The sequence below is a fragment of the Lynx canadensis genome, chromosome C2 (genome assembly GCF_007474595.2).
Source record: "Lynx canadensis isolate LIC74 chromosome C2, mLynCan4.pri.v2, whole genome shotgun sequence".
Lineage (NCBI taxonomy): Eukaryota > Metazoa > Chordata > Mammalia > Carnivora > Felidae > Lynx > Lynx canadensis.
Genome location: NC_044311.2, coordinates 38,973,272 through 38,997,076, shown reverse-complemented (window position 1 = coordinate 38,997,076; position 23,805 = coordinate 38,973,272). Strand labels below are relative to the sequence as shown.

General features: G+C 38.4%; 1 protein-coding gene across 1 annotated transcript in view; it reads left to right on the top strand.

Annotated features, from left to right (window-relative positions):
- The first annotated feature begins 508 nt into the window (after positions 1-508).
- SLC9A9 (solute carrier family 9 member A9) overlaps positions 509-23,805 on the top strand; it is a 575,498-nt gene continuing 552,201 nt past the window's right edge. The window contains exon 1 of the mRNA XM_030330596.1: positions 509-828. Coding sequence (XP_030186456.1) covers positions 654-828 — 175 coding nt within the window. The 5' untranslated portion in view covers positions 509-653. The remainder of the gene's footprint in view (positions 829-23,805) is intronic.

Here is a 23,805-nt window from a genome sequence, read left to right as displayed (position 1 = left end):
AAAGGGAGCAGTTTAAATGCTGCACTTGTGACTACCAGTTATATAAAGCCATAGAGAGGGAGGAGGAGTCATATACTAAATTCTTTTTTCATTCTCACCTTAAAACAAAATTCCTGTGAAATCATCTTAGGTCAAATCAGAGCCATCAATTAAACCCTGTCACATTGGTAGACTTTGGTTGGAGAGGTGAAATCTGGCGTGTGAGTGAGGTTATGATTCGGAATTAGCTTTTTGAACTTAGAAAATGTTGCTGATGAAAGGTGATCTGTTTTATTCTTAATCTACAGTTCACCAGTTATGCAGTTTAAGGAGCTTGTTTAAAACAATAAGAATCATGAGTCAAGATCTCAGAATGATTGCTTGCAGGTTTGTCCAACATGAGAGATAATTTCGTGGAATGGATTGTTTCAAGACCGTAAGAGTCCATGATGAAACTACACTCTGGAGTTTGAAAAGAGACAGGGCTGCTTTAAGAGAAACAGGAAGTTGTAACGAGAAGCCATCTGAATACTAAGGCAGAACGCTCATGAAGTAGCAACTTAAGTGGCAGTGTTTATTCTGAAATCTTCAGGCAGCTAGACTGTTTCAGGCAAATCTGGATAAAATAGTCCTTATCCAGGTTTTTGTCTAAGGAATTACGAGAAGACCAGAGAATGGAGAGACAGCAAAGGTTTATGTCAGAGAAGGATGAGTATCAGTTTCAACATCAGGGAGCAGTGGAGCTGCTTGTCTTTAATTTTTTGCTCATCCTTACCATTTTGACAATCTGGTTATTTAAAAATCATCGATTTCGCTTCTTGCATGAAACCGGAGGAGCAATGGTGTATGGTGAGTGCAGAAATTGTAGGATTGATGTGAAACTTGTTGCTTGGGCGTAATTAGAGACTTGTGCTCAGATGGCAAAGTATTGAAACTGGAGAAAATGTGCTGATTGAAATGTCATTAGCTTGATGAAAGGTGCTGCAGCATAATGAATGCTCATCTCTTTCCAGATGAGCTGCTGAAATTTGCCCTGTCACAAGAGTAAATGTCATAGTCGTGTTCTCAGGCGGCACATAATGCGAGTCTGTTGACAGATGCGGGTCCATTGTCATGTGGGGAGTCCAACCGAGCAAACTGTTTGTTTTTGTAATGATAGATATTGGGAAGTCAGGACTCTGCAGTCACAAAGAGCGGCAATCTTTCACAGGAGGGACTGATGAGTTTTATAACGTTCTGGAAATAGCATTATTTAAAACTGTATGGAATGAATCGTCTTATGTCAACTAGTTTCAAGAAGGAAACTGGCAGAAACATACCCCACCCATGCTATTGGAAAAACTGTATCCAAACCCATGTTAATTATATGGGCAATGTTTTATTTTCTTATACAAAAGTTTCCTTACGCAATACTTTTCATTTCTTAGCCTGATTTTACACTTTCTAATTTATAATTACTGTCATTTTTAATATTATATGCTGTGTGCCTTTGGCGGGGAGTAGGGGGAAAGATCTGAAAAAGCATTTAATATTTTAAACTCCTGAAGTATTGCTCTTTCTGTACAATTTACCGTGTCATTCCTTTCAGAAAGTTTAGTAAAATGTGCAGAGATTATCCATGCTGTACTCTCGTCTTTGAAAGTACAATGCAAGACACCAGTAGTTCTAAAACTTGCTATACAATTCTTATCTCAGCTTGGTAATGGATAGGAACTTTGAACACAATGCAAACAAGTGAAGCATTGCTATAATTCATAGCAAAAAATGTACTTTTATATTTTTCTTCCCTCATTTTGGAAGTCTTAAAGCCTTTTATATCCCTGAGGTTCAGGGCACAGGATCAATTTTATATGCTAACCATGTGATGTTGTGATGATAATAATGTACAGTCATGATTTGAGACTGTAAGAAATTCTATGCCTAAACTAGATTCCATGGTGAGATACTTGAGCTAGGAACTAAAAGTTATAGGCTAAGCAGTATATTTTCTTTCAGGAGACTGATGTGCTGATCCCTTCCGAGCACAGAGTTAAATTCTTTTGTACTGAGGGTCTTAAAGCAAAAAACAAAACTTTCATTTGAGGGGAAAACACAGTCAGGTTGAAGAATATGTCAAACAGAAAGGAAGTGGTTCTGTCAGGTGTAAAGCCCGAGGTACCAGTCATTTGCTTTTCTCCATCAACAGTGAACCATGATCTTTCTCTTGACTTGGCTAATAAATAATCAAAGAGGATATGGGATGTAATCTGAGAAGCCAGAAACAATGTAATTCTTGGCATTAAATTAAAGGGCTATATATGGTTTTGTATAACAACACAGATTTTTAAATTATAAACCTTTATTAGAAGATTTCTTCACGGCACTGAATACGGTTAAACTATGAATCATTTTACCAATTTCAGCTAATCCATGATGGATACATTCTTTTGTAAACACTTGATTAAATTTTGATGATTTATTAAAATTCAACCATAGTTTGTACTCATAATATATAAGTGCAACTTTTACTTTTGAGCCTGAAAAAAGTCCCAGATTACCTTTACTTCTTAAAAACTTCATGAAATACTTTCAAGTTGAGGTTGAAATCATAAAATATTAGTGTATTGCAGAATGGTTCAGATAGCATTTCTTTAAACTGCTATTCTTAAGGCTTGTGGTTTATAAGAGTGGGATTAAGTTGTCTGATTTCCATTCCTCTGAATTTTTTATATGTAAGTTATTGAAAGCGAATTCTGAAACAATGCAAAGTAAAATGATTATAAAAATTATGAAAACATGCATATGTATGCATAACTATTCCTTTACTAAAATTTTGAGTATCCTTGAGTTATCTTAAACTATATAAATGAATGAAAATACTTTTATTTTAGTGTTATTTTTTTGTTGTTGGTAAAGAATTATAATTGTTGAAATTTAAGTGGATCATAGAGGTTATCTTCTCCAGCCCCCTCATTATACAGAGGAAGAAACTAAATCTCAGAGCAGTGAACTAACTTCCCCAAAACTGAACAGTCATTCATAGCAAGGTCCATTTGCTTTTATACATACACATGTCTATAAAGTTGGCTCCTGTTCATCATTGTATCTAAACTGTTTATTGGGGACTTTCTATCAGTGATAAAATAGTCTGAAACTACAACAGAGGAACAAGATTGGACATTCTAATAAACACGTTTAAATGAGAAGGGGAAAGGAAATGCCAAGTGAATGAAGTGCCCAATGCCTATAAATGAATTTGAAATTCACAAATTGGGAAGGAGTCTTAGAGATCATAATTCCAATATCTTAATTTCACAGGCAAGGAAAGGAAAACTTAGCTAGGTGAAGGTCATGTAATTAGCTGCTGAGTTGGGATTCAACCTCCATCTCTACTAAGACATTCTGCCTTTCTGCTGGTTATTCTGCTGAAATGTGTCAAATATCCTTTAGAAGAAAGATTAGATGTTAATGCATTTTATCAGTAGATCAGGAATCCAACTTAAAAATTCTAAGGAGCAGGGACTTAGGAAATGAGCAGTTCAAGAAAAATGAAGGGAAAAGTTATCAAATAGAACATTTAATTGCTCTCTTATAGTTATTGATAGAAACAATTTCCAAGACGTTAACCTTAAAATATCCTATGAGGGGTTGTGGAGGCCAAGAAATCATGTGTAGTGTTCAGTTTGATTCTGTGTTCATTGGAGATCAGTCTGATACTCCCAACTACAAATAATCTATTATATGAAAAATATCTTCTTTTTTGACATTAAGGGTCCTAGGATGCTTTTAAAAATCAGTAACAGCATTATAACCATATTTTTGCTTCATGAGGAACAGTAATGGGTAATTGTGTTTCATGACATTCTGCGGCTCTCATTATTTCAAAATTTAAGGATTGAAATCTATAACTGGTTTATATCTTAACCCATGATGATAGTCATTTAAATTGGACTAATAGCTTAAATGACTATTAATGGCCAAAATATTGACTGACAGCAGCTGGTGCACTTAGTGCTGCTCACTTAGGGCCCTGTATCCCATGCTCATAGTTCGTAAAAGAAAAATCTCTCCTTATTCCCTGATAGCATTAAGAATTTCATTACACATCACTGGAGGCTCTCATACTTTATAGGACATTCATAATGCCATACCTTTGAGGGTTGGGATCTAAGCTTAGGGACAGAACAATTCAAACCTCTTAGAAGTCTATCTTTGATTTATGGCCTTCCAATATAAGGGACAGTCTCTGAACTCATGTGGAAATTTGCTCACTATTTAGCGGACAGAAAAGAAATTCCAAGAAATTCCAAGCCACAAAGTTTAGATTTTGATTTCATCAAACTGTGCCATATTAAACTATGTAAACTATGTCTTGTCATCTAACAGTATACTTAGCAATACAATAAGGTTAAATAATTCACTCAATAGCTTTTTTGTTTGTTTGAAATTTAAAGATAATGCAGTTACATGTGAATCACTAAGGTTTTAAAAGCTATCTTTCTTAAAAAATCAAAGGGCACTAGTTGGAAGTTCCTCAGGATAAAATTGTGCTGCTGAACATGATGGGGCTCCACCCTACTGATCCATTTTGCTCTGCTCCTGTCCAGCACTGACTCCTTGACTGCCAGGCCCATAGGAGTTGTTTACTGCCACTTTGCCCACTTTGCCCTCCTCCCCCTGCCTGGAAGGCTCTTCTGAGGCTTTGTATTTATTCAAATGTGGTATGCTTTAATGGAGAAAGCATTTGATTCTCTCTTGGGGATTTGGGTTTTTCAATCTTGATGACTTTTTTTTTTTTCCCCAGTAGCTAGATGCATTACTTTGGCCAAGTGACTTAATCTCTGGCCTTGTTCTTCTTATCTGCAAAAAGAGGAAAAAATGAAAGCTCCCTTCCAGCTTCAAAAGTCCTTCAAAATTTAGGCAAAGACTAACTTCAGCTGTCAGGCGTCTCTCAGTCACTCCAACCAAACCAGTAGCTTTCTTTCCAGAACCCTACCAGCCTATAATGATATTCAGGCCTTTCTTCCAGACAGCATTTTAGTTAATGTTATTTTACCACTCTTAGTTCTTTTAGTCCTGCTCTGATTTTGTAAGGAGTGCTCAGTAAATGCTATTGAATTCCCGTCAGAAAGGTAAGGAGAGCAAGTTATACCATCAGAACAGGGAGAGCAGGTTGAGATTTAGGGGCTTATGGATGCATGTCATGTGAAAATCAGAGTGGTTCTGGTTTAATTTGAAGGGATCTGTAGGAAAGTTAATTAGGGTCAAGAGCCCAGTGAACTAAACTTGTTTTCCCTTTAGTGTAAAAAGGTTGACTTTAAGAAGCTTCAGAGATCAGGGCAAGATTTTCTGTGCGGTAAAGTGTTAGCCAAATAAATGTTGAAAAAATGAAAAATTTCAAGGCATATTGCTCTCTGTAGGTTTTCAAAAGCTGATTTTAAGAAAATAACCTCCTATACATTCTGTTGTGCTTCTGGATCTTTAAGGAGCTACAGAGGAAGCCCTGAGTGCAAACTATTATGATTCCTCAAAAGATTCCCCTCTCAGTGTATTAAAAGGTAATGAGTGTACACATCAAGAAAATGAATCTATGATTCAAACTGTTTACGGAGATATTATTATAGTATAAATTGAATTAAAATTATATGGTTAAAGAAGTGGAAATATCAAGAACCAACATTTGTTAAACATCTATTACATCAAAATATAATAGTGAAAATAGCTAACACAAATAGCATTTGCTATGTGAACTATTTTGTCATAAGGGCTTTACATGTGTTTACTCATTTAATCCTCACAACAGCCTTTTTTTAGATGCAGAAACTGAGACAACAAAAATCAAATAACTTGTCAAAGATCACATACCTATGATATGCCATAGCCAGGACTCAAACCTTGGTAGTTTGGCTCCATGCGACCACTGGGTATCACAAACCTGGGTGTGTTTGTATGTGCATGTGTGTGTGTTGGGGAGAAGGTATAACATTTTCATGTTACAAATGAGGAAACTGAGGTTCCTGGATGGCTCAGGCAATTAAGCCTCTGACTCTTGATTTTGGCTCAGGTCATGATCTCAGGGTCATGGGATTGAGCCCCATGTCGGGTCCCATGCTCAGCTTGAGATTCTCTCTCTCTCACACTGTTCCTTTCCCTGCTCATGCTCTCTCTTGAAAAAGAAAGAAAGAAAGAAAGAGAGAAAGAAAGAAAGAAAGAAAGAAAGAAAGAAAGAAAGAAAGAAAGAAAAGAAGGAAAGGAGAGAAGAGAAGAGAAAAGGAAAGAAAAACAAAGCAAAGAAAAAAGAAAAGAACATATAAGGAAACTGGCACATAGAGACATGAAGTGACTTGGTGGGAACCAACAGCAAGCTGAGCTTCTTTAAGCCCAGGACCATAAAACCCATACTCTTTCACACATTTAGCTCTAGAAGGCTTCCTTTATTTATTTATTTATTTATTTATTTATTTATTTATTTATTTATTTATTATTTATTTATTTGAATTTCATTTTAATTTTTTTTTAATTTACATACAAATTAGTATATAGTGCAACAATGATTTCAGGAGTAGATTCTTTAGTGCCTCTTATCCATTGAGCCCATCCCCCCTTCCACAATCCCTCCAGTAACCCTCAGTTTGTCTCCATATTTATGAGTCTTTTATGTTTTGTCCCCCTCTGTTTTTATATTATTTTTGTTTCCCTTCCCTTATGTTCATCTGTTTTGTCTCTTAATGTCCTAATATGAGTGAAGTCATATGATATTTGTCTTTCTCTGACTAATTTCACTTAGCATAATACCCTCCAGTTCCATCCATGTAGTTCCAAATGGCAAGATTTCATTCTTTTTGACTGCCGAGTAATATTCCATTGTACATATATACCACATCTTCTTTATCCATTCATCCATTGATGGACATTTGGGCTCTTTCCATACTTTGGCTATTGTTGAGAGTGCTACTATAAACATTGGGGGATTCATGTGTCCCTTCAAAACAGCATACCTGTATCCCTTGGATAAATGCTTAGTAGTGCAATTGCTGGGTCGTAGGGTACTTTATTTTTAGTTTTTTGAGGAACCTCCATACTGTTTTCCAGAGTGGCTGCACCAGCTTGCATTCCCACCAACAATGCAAAAGAGATCCTCTTTCTCCACATCCTCACCAACATTTGTTGTTGCCTGAATTGTTAATGTTAGTCATTCTAACAGGTGTAAGATTGTATCTCATTGTGGTTTTGATTTGTATTTCCTGGATGATGAGTGATGTTGAGCATTTTTTCATGTGTCTGTTGGCCATCTGGATGTCTTCTTTGGAGAAGTGTCTATTCATGTCTATTGCCTGTTTCTTCACTGGATTGCTTTTTGGGTGTAAAGTTTGATAAGTTCTTTATAGATTTTTGATACTAACCCTTTATCTGATACATCATTTGCAGATATCTTCTCCCATTCCATTGGTTGCCTTTTGGTTTTGCTGATTGTTTCCTTTGACGTGCAGAAGCTTTTTATTTTGATGAGGTCCCAGTAGTTCATTTTTGCTTTTGTTTCCCTTGCCTCCGGAGATGTGTTGAGTAAGAAGTTGCTGCGGCCAAGATCAAAGAGGTTTTTGCCTGCTTTCTCCTCAAGGATTTTGACGGCTTCCTGTCTTACATTTAGGTCTTTCATCCATTTTGAATTTATTTTTGTGTCTGGTGTAAGAAAGTAGTCCACGTTCATTCTTCTGCATGTTGCTGTCCAGTTTTCCCAGCACCACCTGCTGAAGAGACTATGTTTATTCCATTGGATATTCTTTCCTGCTTTGTCAAAGATTAGTTGGCCATACGTTTGTGGGTCCATTTCTGGGTTCTCTATTCTGTCCCATTGAGCTAAGTGTCTGTTCTTGTGCCAGTACCATCCTGCCTTGATGATTACAACTTTGTGGTACAGCTTGAAGTCCGGAATTGTGATGCCTCCCATTTTGGTTTTCTTTTTCCAGATTGCTTTGGCTATTCGGGGTCTTTTCTGGTTCCATACAAATTTTAGGATTATTTGTTCTAGCTCTGTGAAGAATGCTGGTGTTATTTTGATAGGGATTGCATTGAATATGTAGATTGCTTTGGGTAGTATCGACATTTTAACAATATGTGTTCTTCCTATCCAGGAGCATGGAATCTTTATCCATTTTTTGTGTGTGTGTCTTCTTCAGTTTCTTTCATAAGCTTTCTATAGTTTTCAACATATATATTTTTCACCTCTTTGGTTAGATTTATTCCTAGGCATTTTATGGGTTTTGGTGCAACTGTAAACGGGATCAATTCCTTGAATTCTCTTTCTGTGGGTTCATTATTAGTGTATGGGAATGCAACCTATTTCTGTGCATTGATTTTATATCCTGCAACTTTGCTGAATTCATGAATCAGTTCTAGCAGTTTTTTGGTGGAATCTTTTGGGTTTTCCATATAGAATATTATGTCATCTGCAAAGAGTGAAAGTTTGACCTCCTCCTGGCTGATGTGGATGCCTTTTATTTCTTTGTGTTAACTGATTGCAGAGGCTAAGACTTCCAATATTATGTTGAATAACAGTGGTGAGAGTGGACATCCCTGTCTTGTTCCCGACCTTAAGGGGAAAGCTGTCAGTTTTTCCCCATTGAGGATGATATTAGCATTAGGTCATTCATATATGGCTTTTATGATCTCGAAGTGTGCTCCCTCTATCCCTACTTTCTTGAGGGTTTTTATCAAGAAAAGATGCTATATTTTGTCAAATGCTTCCTCTGCATCTATTGAGAGGATCATATGTTTCTTGTCCTTTCTTTTATTGATGTGATGGATCACGTTAATTGTTTTGCGGATATTGAACCAGCCCTGCATCCCAGGTATAAATCCCACTTGGTCGTGGTGAATAATTTTTATAATGTACTGTTAGAGCCAGTTGGCTAATATCTTGTTGAGTATTTTTGCATCCATGTTCATCAAGGAAATTGGTCTATAGTTCTTGTTTCTAGCGGGGTCTCTGTCTGGTTTTGGAATCAAGGTAATGCTGGTTTCATAGAAAGAGTTTGGAAGTTTTCCTTACATTTTAATTTTTTGGAACAGCTTCAAGAGAATAGGTGTTAACTCTTCCTTAAATGTTTGGTAGAATTCCCCTGGAAAGCCACCTGGCCCTGGACTGTTGTTTTTTGGGAGATTTTTGATTACTAATTTGATTTCCTTACTGGTTATGGGTCTGTTCAAATTTTCTATGTCTTCTTGTTTCAGTTTTGGTAGTGTATATGTTTCTAGGAATTTGTCCATTTCTTCCAGACTGCCCATTTTATTGGCATACTATTCTCTTATTATTGTTTTCATTTCTGTTGTGTTGGTTGTGATCTCTCCTCTTTTACTCTTGATTTTATTTATTTGGGTCCTTTCCTTTTTCTTTTGGATCAAACTGGCTAGTGGTTTATCAATTTTGTTAATTCTTTCTAAGAGCCAACTTCTGGTTTCATTAATCTGCTCTGTGTTTTGTTTTTGTTTTTGTTTTTTTGGTTTTGATAGCATTAATTTCTGCCCTAATCTTTATTATTTCCTGTCTCTTCTGTTTTTGGCTTTTATTTACTGTTCTTTTCCAGCTCCTTAAAGTATAAGGTTAGGTTGTGTATCTGAGATCTTTCTTCCTTCTTTAGGAATGCCTGGATTGCTATATACTTCCTCTTATGACCGCCTTTCCTTCATCCCAGAGGTTTTGGGTTGTGGTGTTATCATTTTCATTGACTTCCATATACTTTTTAATTGCCTCTTTAACTTCTTGGTTAGCCCATTCATTCTTTAGTAGGATGTTCTTTAGTCTCCAAGTATTTGTTACCTTTCCAAATTTTTTCTTGTGGTTGATTTTGAGTTTCATAGCATTGTGGTCTGAAAATATGCACGGTATGATCTTGATCTTTTTGTACTTGCCGAGGGCTGCTTTGTGTCCCAGTATGTGGTCTATTCTGGAGAATGTTCCATGTGCACTGGAGAAGAATGTATATCCTGCTGCTTTAGGATGAAATGTTCTGAATATATCTGTTAAGTCCCTCTGGTCCAGTGTGTCATTCACAGCCATTGTTTCCTTGTTAATTTGTTGATTAGATGATCTGTCCATTGCTGTGAGTGGGGTGTTGAAGTCTCCTACTATTATGGTATTACTATCAATGAGTTTCTTTATGCTTGTGATTAATTGATTTATATATTTGGGTGCTGCCAGATTTGGCTCATAAATGTTTCCAATTGTTAGGTCTTCTTGGTGGATAGACCCCTTGATTATGATATAATTCCCTTCTACATCTCATGAAACAATCTTTATTTTAAAGTCTAGATTGTCTGGTATAAGTATGGCTACTCCGGCTTTCTTTTGTTGACCATTAGCATGATAGATGGTTCTCCATCCCCTTATTTTCAATCTGAAGGTGTCTTTAGGTCTCAAGTGGGTCTCTTGTAAACAGAATATAGATGGATCTTGTTTTCTTATCCATTCTGTTACCCTATGTCTTTTGATTGAAGCATTGAGTCCATTGATGTTTACAGTGAGTACTGAAATATATGAATTTTTTGCCTTAATGATTCTTGTAGAGTTGGAGTTTCTGGTGGTGTTCTCTGGTCCTTTCTAATCTTTGTTGCTTTTGGTGTTTGTTTGTTTGTTTATTTATATTTTCATCTCTTCTCCCCTCAGAGAGCTCCCCCCCACTTAAAATTTCTTGCAGAGCTGGTTTAGTGGTCACAAACTCCTTTAATTTCTGTTTGGGAAACTTTTTCTCTCTCCTTCTATTTTGAATGGCAGCCTTGCTGGATAAAGAATTATTGGCTGCATATTTTTCTGATTCAACACACTGAAAATATCCTGCCACTCCTTTCTGGCCTGCCAAGTAGTTGTGGATAAGTCTACTGCAAACCTGATCTGTCTTCCCTTGTAGGTTAGGGACTTTTTTTCCCTTGCTGCTTTCATGATTCTCTCCTTGCCTGAGTATTTTGTGAATTTGACTATGATATGCCTTGTTGATGGTCAGTTTTTGTTGACTCTCATGGGGGTCCTCTGTGGTTCTTGGATTTTGATGTCTGTGTCTTTCCCCAGGTTAGGAAAGTTTTCCGCTATGATTTGTTCACATAACCCTTCTACCCCTATTTCTCTCTCTTCTTCTTCTGGGACCCCTATGATTCTGATGTTGTTCCTTTTTAATGAGTCACTGATTTCTCTATTCTTAAATCATGCTCTTTTGCCTTAATCTCCCTCTTTTTTTCTGCTTCATTATTCTCCGTAAGTTTGTCTTCTATATTGCTGATTCTCTGTTCTGCCTCATCCATCCTTCCCACTGCAGCATCCACCTGTAATTGCAGCTCAGTTATAGCATTTTTTATTTAATCCTGACTAGTTTTTTTTCTTTTATCTCTGCAGAAAGGGATTCTAATCTATTTTTGACACCAGCTAGTATTCTTATTATCGTGATTCTAAATTCTGGTTCAGACATTTTGCTTGTGTCTGTGTTGATTAAATCCCTGGCTGTTGTTTCTTTGTGCTCTTTCTTTTGGGGTGAATTCATTCATTTTGTCATTTTTAAGGGAGGAAATGAATTAATGAGTTAGAAAAATTAAAAGTAAAAAAAATTAAATCTTAAAAAATATTAAAATTAAAAAATTAAAAACACACAGAAAAATATTGAGTGAATGATGCTAGATCCTAGGTGTGTTTTGGTCTGGGTGTTGAAAGTGGTTTGATAGATAGAGAAAAAAGGGGGAAAAAGAAAACGAATGAAAACAAAAGGAAATCGTTTGAGACTTTGAAAAAATGAATACACTGATGTAGACAAAAATGAAATGATGGAAGTAAAATAGAATTTGAAAAAATTTACACAAAAGTAAAGAATATAGTAGAAAAAGTGCAAAGAAAAATATTTTTAATAAAAATTAAAAATAAAAATGATTTTTTCTCTCTGTGTTCAAGAAAAAGAAAAGAAATGAAAAAAAGAAAAAGAAAAAAAGAAAATCATTTGAAAATTTGAAAAAGTGAATACACTGAAGGAGACTAAAATGAAATGAAGGAAGTAAAATAGAATTCGCAAAATTTACAAAAAAGTTTAAAATATGGTGAAACATTAAAGAAAAATATTTTTAATAAAAATTGAAAATAAAAATGAATTTTTTCTGTTTCTGTATTCAAGAAAAAGAAGTGAAAAAGAGAAAAAAAGTGAATGGATAGATCTGCTAACAGATTGAAATAGGACTGAAATTACTTCGTTTTCCCCTACAAGTTAGACTATGAAGTGCTTTATAGTCCATAAACTAAGTAGGCAGTGAGACTTGTTTTCTTGAAGCGCCAGGTTGGCCCAGTTGGGCGGGGCTTAGTATAATGGCTCCATTCTCCACTAGATGGCGCTGCTAGCCTGATGAGGTGGATTGTTGTGATGCAGGTAGGTGCCTATACGCATGCTCGGGAGTGGTGAAAATGACATCACCCAGCTGCCCAGTCTCTAGTATTGGAACTCTGTTTACCCCGTCAACAATCGTGCACCCATCCTCTGTCGTCAGCTGTCATCCACTCCCCGCTTTTTCACTGTCCGTGACCAGGCCCCAGGCAGTACCTCTCTCCCGAGTTTTGTCTCAGATGTGGCTATTTTTCCCAGCCCCTTACTTCTGAAAGACTGCAGCTTTGACCCCATCGACCCCTCTGTGGGAGGGTCTCACCCAGCAAGGGCCAAATGAGCAATGGCTGAATGCTGGCTGCACCCAGGAATGCCTGCTGGACCCTGCTGCTGCCGGTGCCCCGGGTCTGCAGCCAGGTGCCAGCCTGCCCCAGAAAAAGTTCGCAAGATAGTGTAGCAGCAGTGTTTCAGGATTATGGAAACTCACAACACACATCTGGCACCAGGCTTCACCTTTAACGACCTTGTTCCAGCACCATCGAATGTGGCCATTTTCTGGGGTCTGCTGGGCCCAGGTTGCCTCACAGCCTCTACCAAATGTACTTCCTGCAGTGGAATTGCTTTTCCCCTTGTGGCCCCAGAACCTCCCGGACCCCACTCTGTTCCTGGGGATTCACCCTTCCCACCAGAGCACTGCCAGGTATCGAGCTGCAGAGTTGGGTGACTTTGCGCTCCCCTTGTTTACAGTCTTAATGGAATTTAAACCCTGTCCTTTCTCCCTTTTTAGTTTAGTCCCTGCAGCTGTTTCTAATTTTCCACTTTCTCTCCAGCTGCTTTGGGGGAGGGGTGCTTTTCACATATTCCCTCCCCACCCCCCATCTCCATTCTCTCTCCGCCCCCAAAAGTGGCTCCCTCCCCACCGTGGCTTCTCGCTCCCCAAGTTCACCTCTCTGTGCCGCATACCTGCTGAATTCTGTGGTTCAGGTTGTGCAGATTGTTGTGTTAATCCTCCAATCAGTTTTCTAGGCGTGTAGGATGGTTTAGTGTTGGTCTGGCTGTATTTCATGGATACGAGACACACAAAAAACTTCCATGCTGTTCCATCGTCTTGCCCCCCCGCCCCAGAGTTTCTATTATTTAATAAATGTCTACTCTGTGCCAGGTGATGGTATCTTAGAAAGTTTACAGAAGAAAGATAGAAACTGAGGTATCTTAAGTATAAATATTATTGCTAATCCTCAGGACATCCATGCAAAATACAATGATCTTCATTCAGTTTGCATATAAGGGAAAAGAAATTCCAAAAATTTACAACTTTGGCTAAGGCTGCACAGAATAATTGGCAAAAACACCACCTTGAAAGCTTCTGCTGTTGATAGGTAGTCAGGAGTGGGGAAATGAGGCAAGTAGTTAAGTTTTTCTTTTACCTTAAGGCCTCAGAAATGTTATCCTGTCATAGCATAAAGCCCAGCATGGGAAATTCAATGGGAGCAATATTGTGAAAGTACATCCATGCCAAGAAGCTGGGTTAAACTGTCCCACAGAGAGTGATGAGGCTGACTTGGAAACACCTGCCCCAGCATCAGGAAAAGCAGTGTTGCAAGTCCACACTTATGCTTGTTTTAAATATCTGTGGTTGTCAGAATGGGTGGGGGAAGTTTCTGTAAGTGCCTTATTCATATGAATCATACAAAATGGCTTTCATCATGTTAGCTTAATTGACTTGAATATTTGGAAGAGACTGAAGGTAGAATCTTTAATTATGCCTCTGGGCTCTCTATGCTCTATGAAACCTGTGTGCATGAGCATGAGGTGGTTTGGGCTTTGACAGAGTTCTAGGACTGTGGTGGCACTCATAATGGTGGGAATTATTTGTTGTCTTATACGACAGTGCTTCTCACAGCATCACCTGAGAACTTTTTAGAAATGCAAGAATGTGGGCCCCAACCCAGACCCACTACTGAGTAGGAAACTTGAGGCAGAGTCCAGCAGTCTGTGTTTAACAAAGCTTCCAGAGACTTCTGATACACTAAAGTTTCAGAACTAGGAAAATAAAGTTCAATATGTGGTTCCTAGTTTTGTATCCTTTACTTTCTTCTCTTTTCTCTTCCTCACTACCTTACTATCCTGTGATGAAAAGGAGGGCTGGGAGAAAATCTTCACTTATTAGAGAGTTCCCCACCCCCCTCTGCTTTTTCACTATTTATATTTGTTTATAATGTTTTCCATTCTGGTTTTACAGAAAACAAAAACAAAACAAAAAAATAGACTCTTTTGTGTAAACATTATAAATAATTTTGTTTTAGTATGTGGCTAGTTACATATCTATATTTCTTCTGTAAATCTCCTAAGATGCTTGCAGCAAAGGGTTTGAGCTATATATAAGCTGGTGGCTGAGACAGTTTCTAGAGAAAAGTTGTCTATAATCCTATGTTGAGAACCCCAGAGTGCTGTGAAATATGTAGTGTGTATCTCTGTGTATGTTGTGTGCATGTGTGTGTGCCTATGTGCATTATTGGTATAAACCAAGGATGGAGAAAAACATTGGACACTTTGCTGTAGTAGAAGATCTGGTGGTTGTGTCTTTTTGTCATTTCCCATGTGACTCTAACCTGTGAGAAGACAGAACTTTGAATGAGGCTTCCTAAGGTAGGACAGTTCATGGACCCCTCCCACCTTGAAACATCATGGGGTACTCTTATTGGGTACTCTTACTTTTACTCTTGCCTCAGACCTGTTCTGAAACCCTTATAGGATTTTTTTTCTTCACCAAAGCAAGTTGATAGTGAACCAGCACAGAGCAATAAATTGTGTCCCTTTTAGCAACACCCACACTTTCCTTAAGTCCTTTGAATTTAGAAGATTGGTGGGAGGGCAGAGAAGGAATGAAATCCCTAAATAATCAGAAGGCATTGCATATTTTTACTTTTGGTTCTATCTGTGATTAATCTCAGTGTAAAACTAAACTGCTAAAAGGAAATGCATGCAATATTTGATATGCAAACCCATATAATTTCTCTAAATCAGTGTTCTGATAACAATTTTGATAAGACTGAGTAGGGGTGAGATACATAACTACCAAGTAAAAATGTAAAAGTTGTGGAGATGACACTTTAATATATGTGAATACTATCTTGCACACAGTTAAACGGTGTCCACTGATTTGGCTTCCTTAGAATATTTGTCAGACCCTTTTCTTCTTTATTTCCACATTTTGAGTCCCTAGTTCATATTTTTTGAATCTGGGTGACTGAAATAGTATCCCAGATTCCCTGCCTTAAAGAGTCTCACACTATAATAAAAAGTACTAATAATGGTAAACAATACTCTTCCTTGGGCTTAATTTTATTACTGTCATCTTGACATTCCTGTACTCAAATTTCTTTGCTAAATTCTTCCTCACAGAAATATAAGACAAATTCTGATGTTAAGTTCCTCTCCATGTCCCTACCATACCTTAATTTTCTTTTCTCCCTTAAGATGATTGTCTCCAAAGCTGTTACCTCTTCTGGAAACCACAGCAAATCTCTCTTCCAACAAGAATCTCTCGTGGTTCTTTCTCAAGACCTTTTTGCCAATCATCTCTGTTTCTGGAACACCCTCTGTTATTTCTCAGGTGTGCTACAGCCCCTGATTTCAGTTGCCCTAGTCAGCCTTCCCAAACTGCTTGATATACCTGGTTAGCACTATGGTCACTGATTTATGAATTCCTCTTTCTAGAAAGTCCTTGTCCTCTACTCTACCTGGAGATTTCCTATAAATCCTTAAGAATCTCCTAGGGGCACCTGGGTGGCTAGGTTGGTTAAGCATCTGACTTTGGCTCAGGTCTTGATCTTGTGGTTCGTGAGTTCAAGCCCCACATGGGGCTCTGTGCTGACAGCTCAGAGCCTGGAGCCTGCTTCGGATTCAGTATCTCCCTCTCTTTCGGACCCTCCCTTGGTTGCACTCTGCCTCTCTCTCTCAAAAATAAATAATAAACATTAAAAAATAATTTAAAAAAAGAATCTCCTATGTAAAGCTTTCCCTAATACTTCGGGGAAAGGAGTTAGTTGGTCTCTCCTTTAGGATTCCTTAGAACTTTGTTAGAACTTGTTTAAAAGAAAAGTTTATATATATTAAGATGCATGCAGTTGCTAATAACAGAAACCTTGACTGAAACAGACTTAAGCAATAAGGACATTTATTGCTCCCATGACTAGAACTCCAGAGAACAGTCTGCAAGGCCGGTTGATTCAGCAGCCCATTATTGTTATCAAGGACCCAGGTTCTTTCCTTTGCTCTGCTCTGCTATTCCCAGTCTGACTTTAACATCAGGTGAGGAGTAACGTGGGTATGGAAGTTCCTGGTATCTTAACCAGGCCCAATAATATTCTGAGGAATAAGAGAGCTCATTGATCTTCTGTTTCTCTCTTAGGATATCAAAGCTTTTCTAAGAAGTTCCCTAGCTAGCTTCCCTCCACTTTTTATTGACCAGAATAGAGTCACATGGCCATTGTAGTACCGATTATCAGTAAGGGGAAAGGGAACTCCCTTGGAGCTGAGGGAAAGGTCAACTTATCCTGAGTAGATAGCTGTGGGAGGAGGGGTGGCTAGCTGTACAAATCAGGGCTTTTTTGGGAAAGAGGCAGGATGGATGCTGGGTTGGCAATCAACAGTATCTGATACACTAATCAAGTTGATATATAGTATTATATAGTTTAATGATTTATCTTCTTGTTTTAGTAAGGGGCAATGCCTCATTTATCTAGATTATTCTTGGTAGCCATTCAATGCATACAGAATGAAAGAACTTACAAAACTCAGTTCTACAATCTTCATATAGTAACTATGTACCTTTGCTTTAGGCTCCTAAATTCTCTCCAGTATCATGTAGCATTTAAATATATACCTATGAACTAGTCTGATTAGACACGTGTATAGATGGGCTTGTTGCATTGTGTGATGTCAGGGGAGCACCACTCCTCCAGAAAAAGACTCTGAAGGGAGCCTCCTACAGTGTGCTGCCATGCAGTGTGGCAGTGTGTGTGTGATAGTGTATAAACACAACCATAGGTCTGATCACAGAGAGATTTTAGTACTATTTTAAAAACCATTCTGTAATCTGTTCCATTGTACATAAATATAATCATTATATATGCACGTAAATCCCCATCCATGTTCCTCTTAAAAAAGCCCCTTTGGGAAATGCTTCAGCATCATGTAGAATGATCATCAACAAGATGCAGGCAGATTGTCTATGAAATACAGGCTTAATATGAGAAGAGCCTTAGAAAACATTTGTACTTTATTCTCACTGGAAATCAAGGTCACAATATTGGACAAGAGGAAAGGCCCTGTAAGATTAAAATATTTTAATATTTTAGGGTCAGGGCCATATCTTATTCATTTTATAATTCAAGTCTCAGAGCAATGCCTTGTGTGTCTGTGGCATGAAAGCAGAATGAGGGAGGAAGGAGTGGGGTTTTCTTGTATTTTCAATGTGGAGAATGAAGTGAAAGCCAGTCCAGAAAGACAAGGCTCATATTTCTAAATGTTTCTCATTTGGAGTGCCCATGAGCCTCTTTCCTCCTTTCTTCTTCCTTCCTTCCTTCTCTTGCAAACATCATTGTGTCACTTGCCTTTCAGGCATCTGCTATGGGAGGTATATTGCAAGCTCAGCCAGGACAGGAACATCACAGCATTTGGTGTGATGTTCTTTACATTTTAAGATGTTGGTCACTGACCAATTACATAAACTTGGAGGATCATTTTCTTCTTGACTCCAAGGGAGTTTGTGGACTTAGGGAAAGTTGGGTTACAATTCTGCCTAAAGTGTAGCTTTTTAAAGGAAAAAGAGATGAAAAATAGCACAGAGTCTCTGTCGTAAACAGTCTCGTTGTCTAGTGGGGGAGACAAAGCCAAGGTCTACAAAGCAATGCTGAACAATGTAAGCCTTTATTAAATTGGCCCAAATGCTATAAGAACTCAAAGATGAGGGAACTCATTGAGCACAGGCTGCATCAGAGCATGGTCCCCCATAGGTGGGACTTGAGATAGAATTTGTAGGACTGTGAGTGCCTTAGAGACAAAATATGTTGTCCAAGCTTCAACCTAGGGCTTGTATGCTGTTCGGGAGAGGTCAGGGTTCCCTGGAGAGCATATATATACAACATTTGCCTTAGTTGCCCAAATGCCTAAACTTGTAGGGGCAGGGGATGCATCTGGACTGGAGTTTTTACTTGGAGAAGGTGATACCATCAGCTGGCTAGGGGGCAAAGCTCAGGGAAGTGTCACGCTTGTGAGGATATAATCTGGAACCAGGCCTGTGCACACATGTGCTGCATGGTATTGCTTTGCTGGGACAAGCTGCCTCTTTTTCTCCTGGGAAGGTAAGGTCGTAGTTCATGGGTTACCAACGAGAACGGTGGTTTGTGTCCATGGAACTGTAGCAGACAGTCTCTTGTTTCCCTCTGTGCACAGGTGGTTGTTGCTTTCTTTATCCTTTGTCTTTGTGGGGGTATACAAACAACCCCTTTCATTAGCATTTTCTTCCTACCAGATATCATACTTTATCTCTCACCTGCTTTCAAACAATACTGTGCTGGAAGTGCATTAATTCAACACTCCATATTTATTTCAACATAGAGCTAAAGCACTGAGTGGACGTTTGGCTGTCAGATGCATTATCAGGCTCTACAGGCAGGTGTCTGGCCTCAGATATTAAGGATTTTCCAGCTGCTGCTACTGCAGTGGGGGTGTACAAATGGGTGTATGTGTTTGTTAACTGAGCACACTTTCAGCTGCAGTATCCCCACTGGCCTTTACACTGTGTCAAGATGTTGCTTCCTCTCAAGACTTGGGGTTGAAGAGAAGCAGGACTAGAGCCTTTTGTCAAGTGTATTAATTTGGGTCCTCCAAGAAGGAGAATCTGGGAAGAGATTAGTTGTGTGAAAGACCTATTGGGAAAACTTTTTTGATGGAAAATGGGGAGGGAGTTTTGAATTCTGGGACAACTGCCAGACCCTGGTGCAGCTGCATACCCTGTGGAGGTGGGGAAGGAAGGAAGGCTATGTAGTAAAATGTTTAGGCTATGGCACAATTCTTTTTTTATTTTTTTAATTTTTAAAAAATGTTTATTTTTGAGAGAGAGAGAGAGACAGAGCACAAGTGGGGGAGGGGAAGACAGAGAGGGAGACACAGAATCTGAAGCAGACTCCATGCTCTGAGCTGTCAGCACAGAGCCTGACCCAGGACCAGAACCCATGCGCTGCGAGATCATGACCTGAGCCAAAGTTGGATGCTTACCCGACTAAGCCACCCAGGTGCCCCAGGCTATGGCACAATTCTAAGAAAGGTTTAGTGAGGCTCATGGGGCATCCTTAAGCCATAGTGACCCTTCAGAGGAGCCCCGCCTCCCTGCCTTAGTACCCCTACTGAACTCAGTCATTGTCTGGCCTCAGTGAATTTGGTCATGGACTCCAGAGCACAGTAGCTGAGACCACTGGTCAACTGCAGTCCTCGTAGTAGGAGATCTGTCTGAGAGATGTCATGACCATTACGTCTGATCACCTCTGGTGGCAAGCAGCTTACTCTATTTACTCCAACCTGCCTCTTGTTGAAAGCTGGGACTAGAGCTGGTGCAAAGGTTCAGGCAGGGCCGTTTAGGTTTTGGGACGTTGTATGAATTTAACCACAGGGACCCAAGTACTAGGCATTCACTATAACAAATAATTGAGTTCCCTGCTTGGGGATAAACAGTGGGCACTTCATGTTTACTTCTTGTTATTGCACTGAAAGCATATTGCAAAAATAATTGGGTCACCTTCTGGGAACTTTAAATGGTATTAATACACGTTCTCTCTATTCAGGCCCCATGAAGTTAGTGTCTTGTGCTTTCCTTATTTATATCCCACTTGAATAGCAAGCAGAGGTCATAGTATCACTCATGGTACCTGCTGAATAACTTAGAAAATGAATCCTTCCTAGTCAAAGAGTGTTGGAAAAATGATGTTCTTCACAGGTACCCTAAACTACTGGCAGTGTGCATAATGTGTCTTCCCTTCTCTTTCCTGACTAGTTTTATTGTAATCAATTGGCATGGAACATGAAAGGCTGCTGTTCTATGGTGGATCAAGCATTCATAGTGGTTACATATCCATCACTTACTTTCTCTTGCTAACAAAGGTTAGGATACAATGTTTCTCACTGTTATTTGAGGAGTGGGCCAAACACTGAAGCTGGAATGAGGTAAAAATATTCTTGAAAGAAATATGTTTTTATTCTCCCCCATCATTCTGTTTAATTCTCCACACTGTTGTCAAAGTGATAGCTCTTACATAGAAATTTTATTGTTTTACACTCCTGCCTAAAATCTTTCAATAGTTTTACATTACAATTGGGTTAAAAATAAAACTTTTTTAGCATACCCAGGAACTTCTTTATGACTTGGCCTCTGCCTGTGGTCTGCTGTCCTAGAGTTCTCTCCTTCTCTCCCTCTCTCTCTCTCTCATCTCTCATCTCTCATCTCTTATCTCTCATCTCTCTTTCCCTCCATTTATTTTATTCTTACACCACTACTAACTCTCTAAATCCACCAGATTTCTTAAGTCATGTATTTATACATAATCTTCAGAAGGTTATCCTGTTGGCAGTTAACACAAAAATACTACAATTTTAGTGACTACACAACAGAAGTTAACTTTTCATTCACATAGCAGTCCAATGTAGGTGTTCCTGGTTGGCAGATGGCTTTCTCCTTCCTGGTATCTTGGGGACCCAGGCTTCTTCAGTCTGGTGGCTTTGTCTACCTATAGGGCCTTTGTTTCCATCTATCAGATATATGGGAAAGAGAAGGGGAAAACTCACCTACCCATTCAAAGCTGTGTTCCAGAAGTGGCACATATTATTTTTGCTTGTATTCTGTTGGTGAGAACCCAACCAGAGACAAGATAGCCAAGAAACACAATCTCTGGCTGAGCACCAACTTTCCCAAGAACTATGCTACACATTGATAAACATAAATCCTGAGGAACTTTTATTCATTTATTCACTTATTCATTCATTCATTTTAAAAAAAGTTAAATCTAGGTTAGTTAACATATAGTGTAATAATGATTCAAGAATAGAATTTAGTGATTCATCACTTACATATAACACCCAGGGCTCATCCCAACAAGTGTCCTCCTTAAGGCCCCTTGCTCATTTAGCCCATCCCCCCACTGAACACTCCTCCAGCAACCCTCAGTTTTTTCTCTGTGTTTAAGAGTCTCTTAGAGTTTATCTCCCTCTCTGTTTTTATATTATTTTTGCTTCTCTTCCCTTATGTTCATCTGTTTTGTGTCTTAAATTCCACATATGAGTGAAATCATATGGCTTGGTCTCTGCCTATGGTCTGCAGTCCTAGTGTTCTCTTGTTCTCTCTCTTTCCCTAATTTTGCTTAGCATAATACACTCTAGTTTCATCAGTGTTGTTGCAAATGACAAGATTTTATTCTTTTTGGTCACTGAATAATATTCCATTGTATATATATACCACATCTTTTTTACCCATTCATCAGTCGGTTGACATTTGGGCTCTTTCCATACTTTGGCTCTTGTTGATAGTGCTGCTCTAAATATTGGGGTGCATGTGTCCTTTCTAATCAGCACTCCTCTATTCTTTGGATAAATACCTAGTAGTGCGATTGCTGGGTCATAAGGTAGCTCTATTTTTAATTTTTTGAGGAAACTCCATACCATTTTCCAGAGTGGCTGTACCTGTTTACATTCCCACCAGCAGTGCAAAAGGGCTCTCCTTCCTCCACATCCTTGCCAATATCTGTTGTTTCCTGAGTTGTTAATTTTAGCCATTCTGAAAGATGTGAGGTGGTATCTCATTGTGGTATTGATTTGTATTTCCCTGATGATGAGTGATGTTGAGCATCTATTCATGTATCTGTTAACCATCTGGACGTCTTTGGAAAAGTGTCTATTCAAGTCTTTTGCCCATTTCTTATCTGGATTATTTGATAAGTTCTTTGTAGATTTTGGATACTAACCCTTTACCTGATATGTCATTTGCAAATATCTTCTCCCATTCCATCAGTTGCCTTTTAGCTTTGCTGATTGTTTCCTTCGCTATACAGAAGTTTTTATCTTGATGAGGTCTTGATAGTTCATTTTTGCTTTTGTTTCCCTTGCCTCTGGAGACATGTCAAGTAAGAGATTGATGTGGCTGAGGTCAAAGAGGTTGTTGCCTATTTTCTTCTCTAGGATTTTGATGTCTTCTTGTCTTATGTTTAGGTCTTTCATCCATTTTGAGTTTATTTTGTATGGTGTAAGAAAGTGGTCCAGGTTCATTCTTCTGCATGTTGCTGTCCAGTTTTCCCAACACCATTTACTGAAGAGACAGTCTTTTTTCCATTGGATATTCTTTCCTGCTTTGTCACAGATTAATTGGCCGTATGTTTCTGAGTCCATTTCTGGGTTCTCTATTCTGTTCCATTGACCTATGTGTCTGTTTCTGTGCCAGTACCATACTGTCTTGATGATTACAGCTTTGTAGTAGAGGCTAAATCTGGGATTGTGATGCCTCCCACTTTGGTTTTCTTTTTCAAGATTGCTTTGGCTATTCAGGGTCTTTTGTGGTTCCAAACAAATTTTAGGATTGTTTGTTCTAGCTCTGTGAAGAGTGCTGGTGTTATTTTGATAGAGATTTCACTGAATATGTAGATTTCTTTGGGCAGTATAGACATTTTAACAATGTTTTTTCTTCCAATCCATGAGCATGAATGTTTTTCGATTTTTTTGTGTGTCTTCTTCAATTTATTTCATAAATTTTCTATAGTTTTCAGTCTATAGATATTTCAAGCTCTGGTTATGTTTATCCCTAGATATTTTATGGTTTTTGGTGCAATTGTAAATGGGATCAATTCCTTGATTTCCCTTTCCATTACTTCATTATTGATGTATAGAAATGCTACTGATTCCTGTACATTGATTTTATATCCTGCAACTTTGCTGAACTCGTGTATTAGTTCTAGCAGCTTTTTGGTGGGGTCTTTTGGGTTTTACACATAGAGTAGTATCATGTCATCTGCAAAGAGTGAAAGTTTGACTTCCTCCTTGCCAATTTGGATGCCTTTTATCTCTTTATGTTGTCTTATTACTGAGGCTAGGACTTCCAACACTATGTTGAATAACATTGGTGGGAGTGGACATCCTTGTCATGTTCCTGGCCTTAGGGGGAAAGGTCTCAGTTGTTCCCATTGAGGATGATATTAGTGGTGGGTGTTTTTATATGGCTTTCATGATCTTAAGGTATGGTCCTTTTATCCCTAATTTCTTGAGGGCTTGTATCAAGAAAGGATGCTATATTTTGTCACATGCTTTCTCTGGTTCTATTGAGAGGATCATGTGGTTCTTATCCTTTCTTTTATTAATGTGATGTATCACTTTGATTGATTTGCAGATATTGAACCAACCCTGTATCCCAGGAATAAATCCCACTTCGTCATGGTGAATAATTCTTTAAATTTATTGT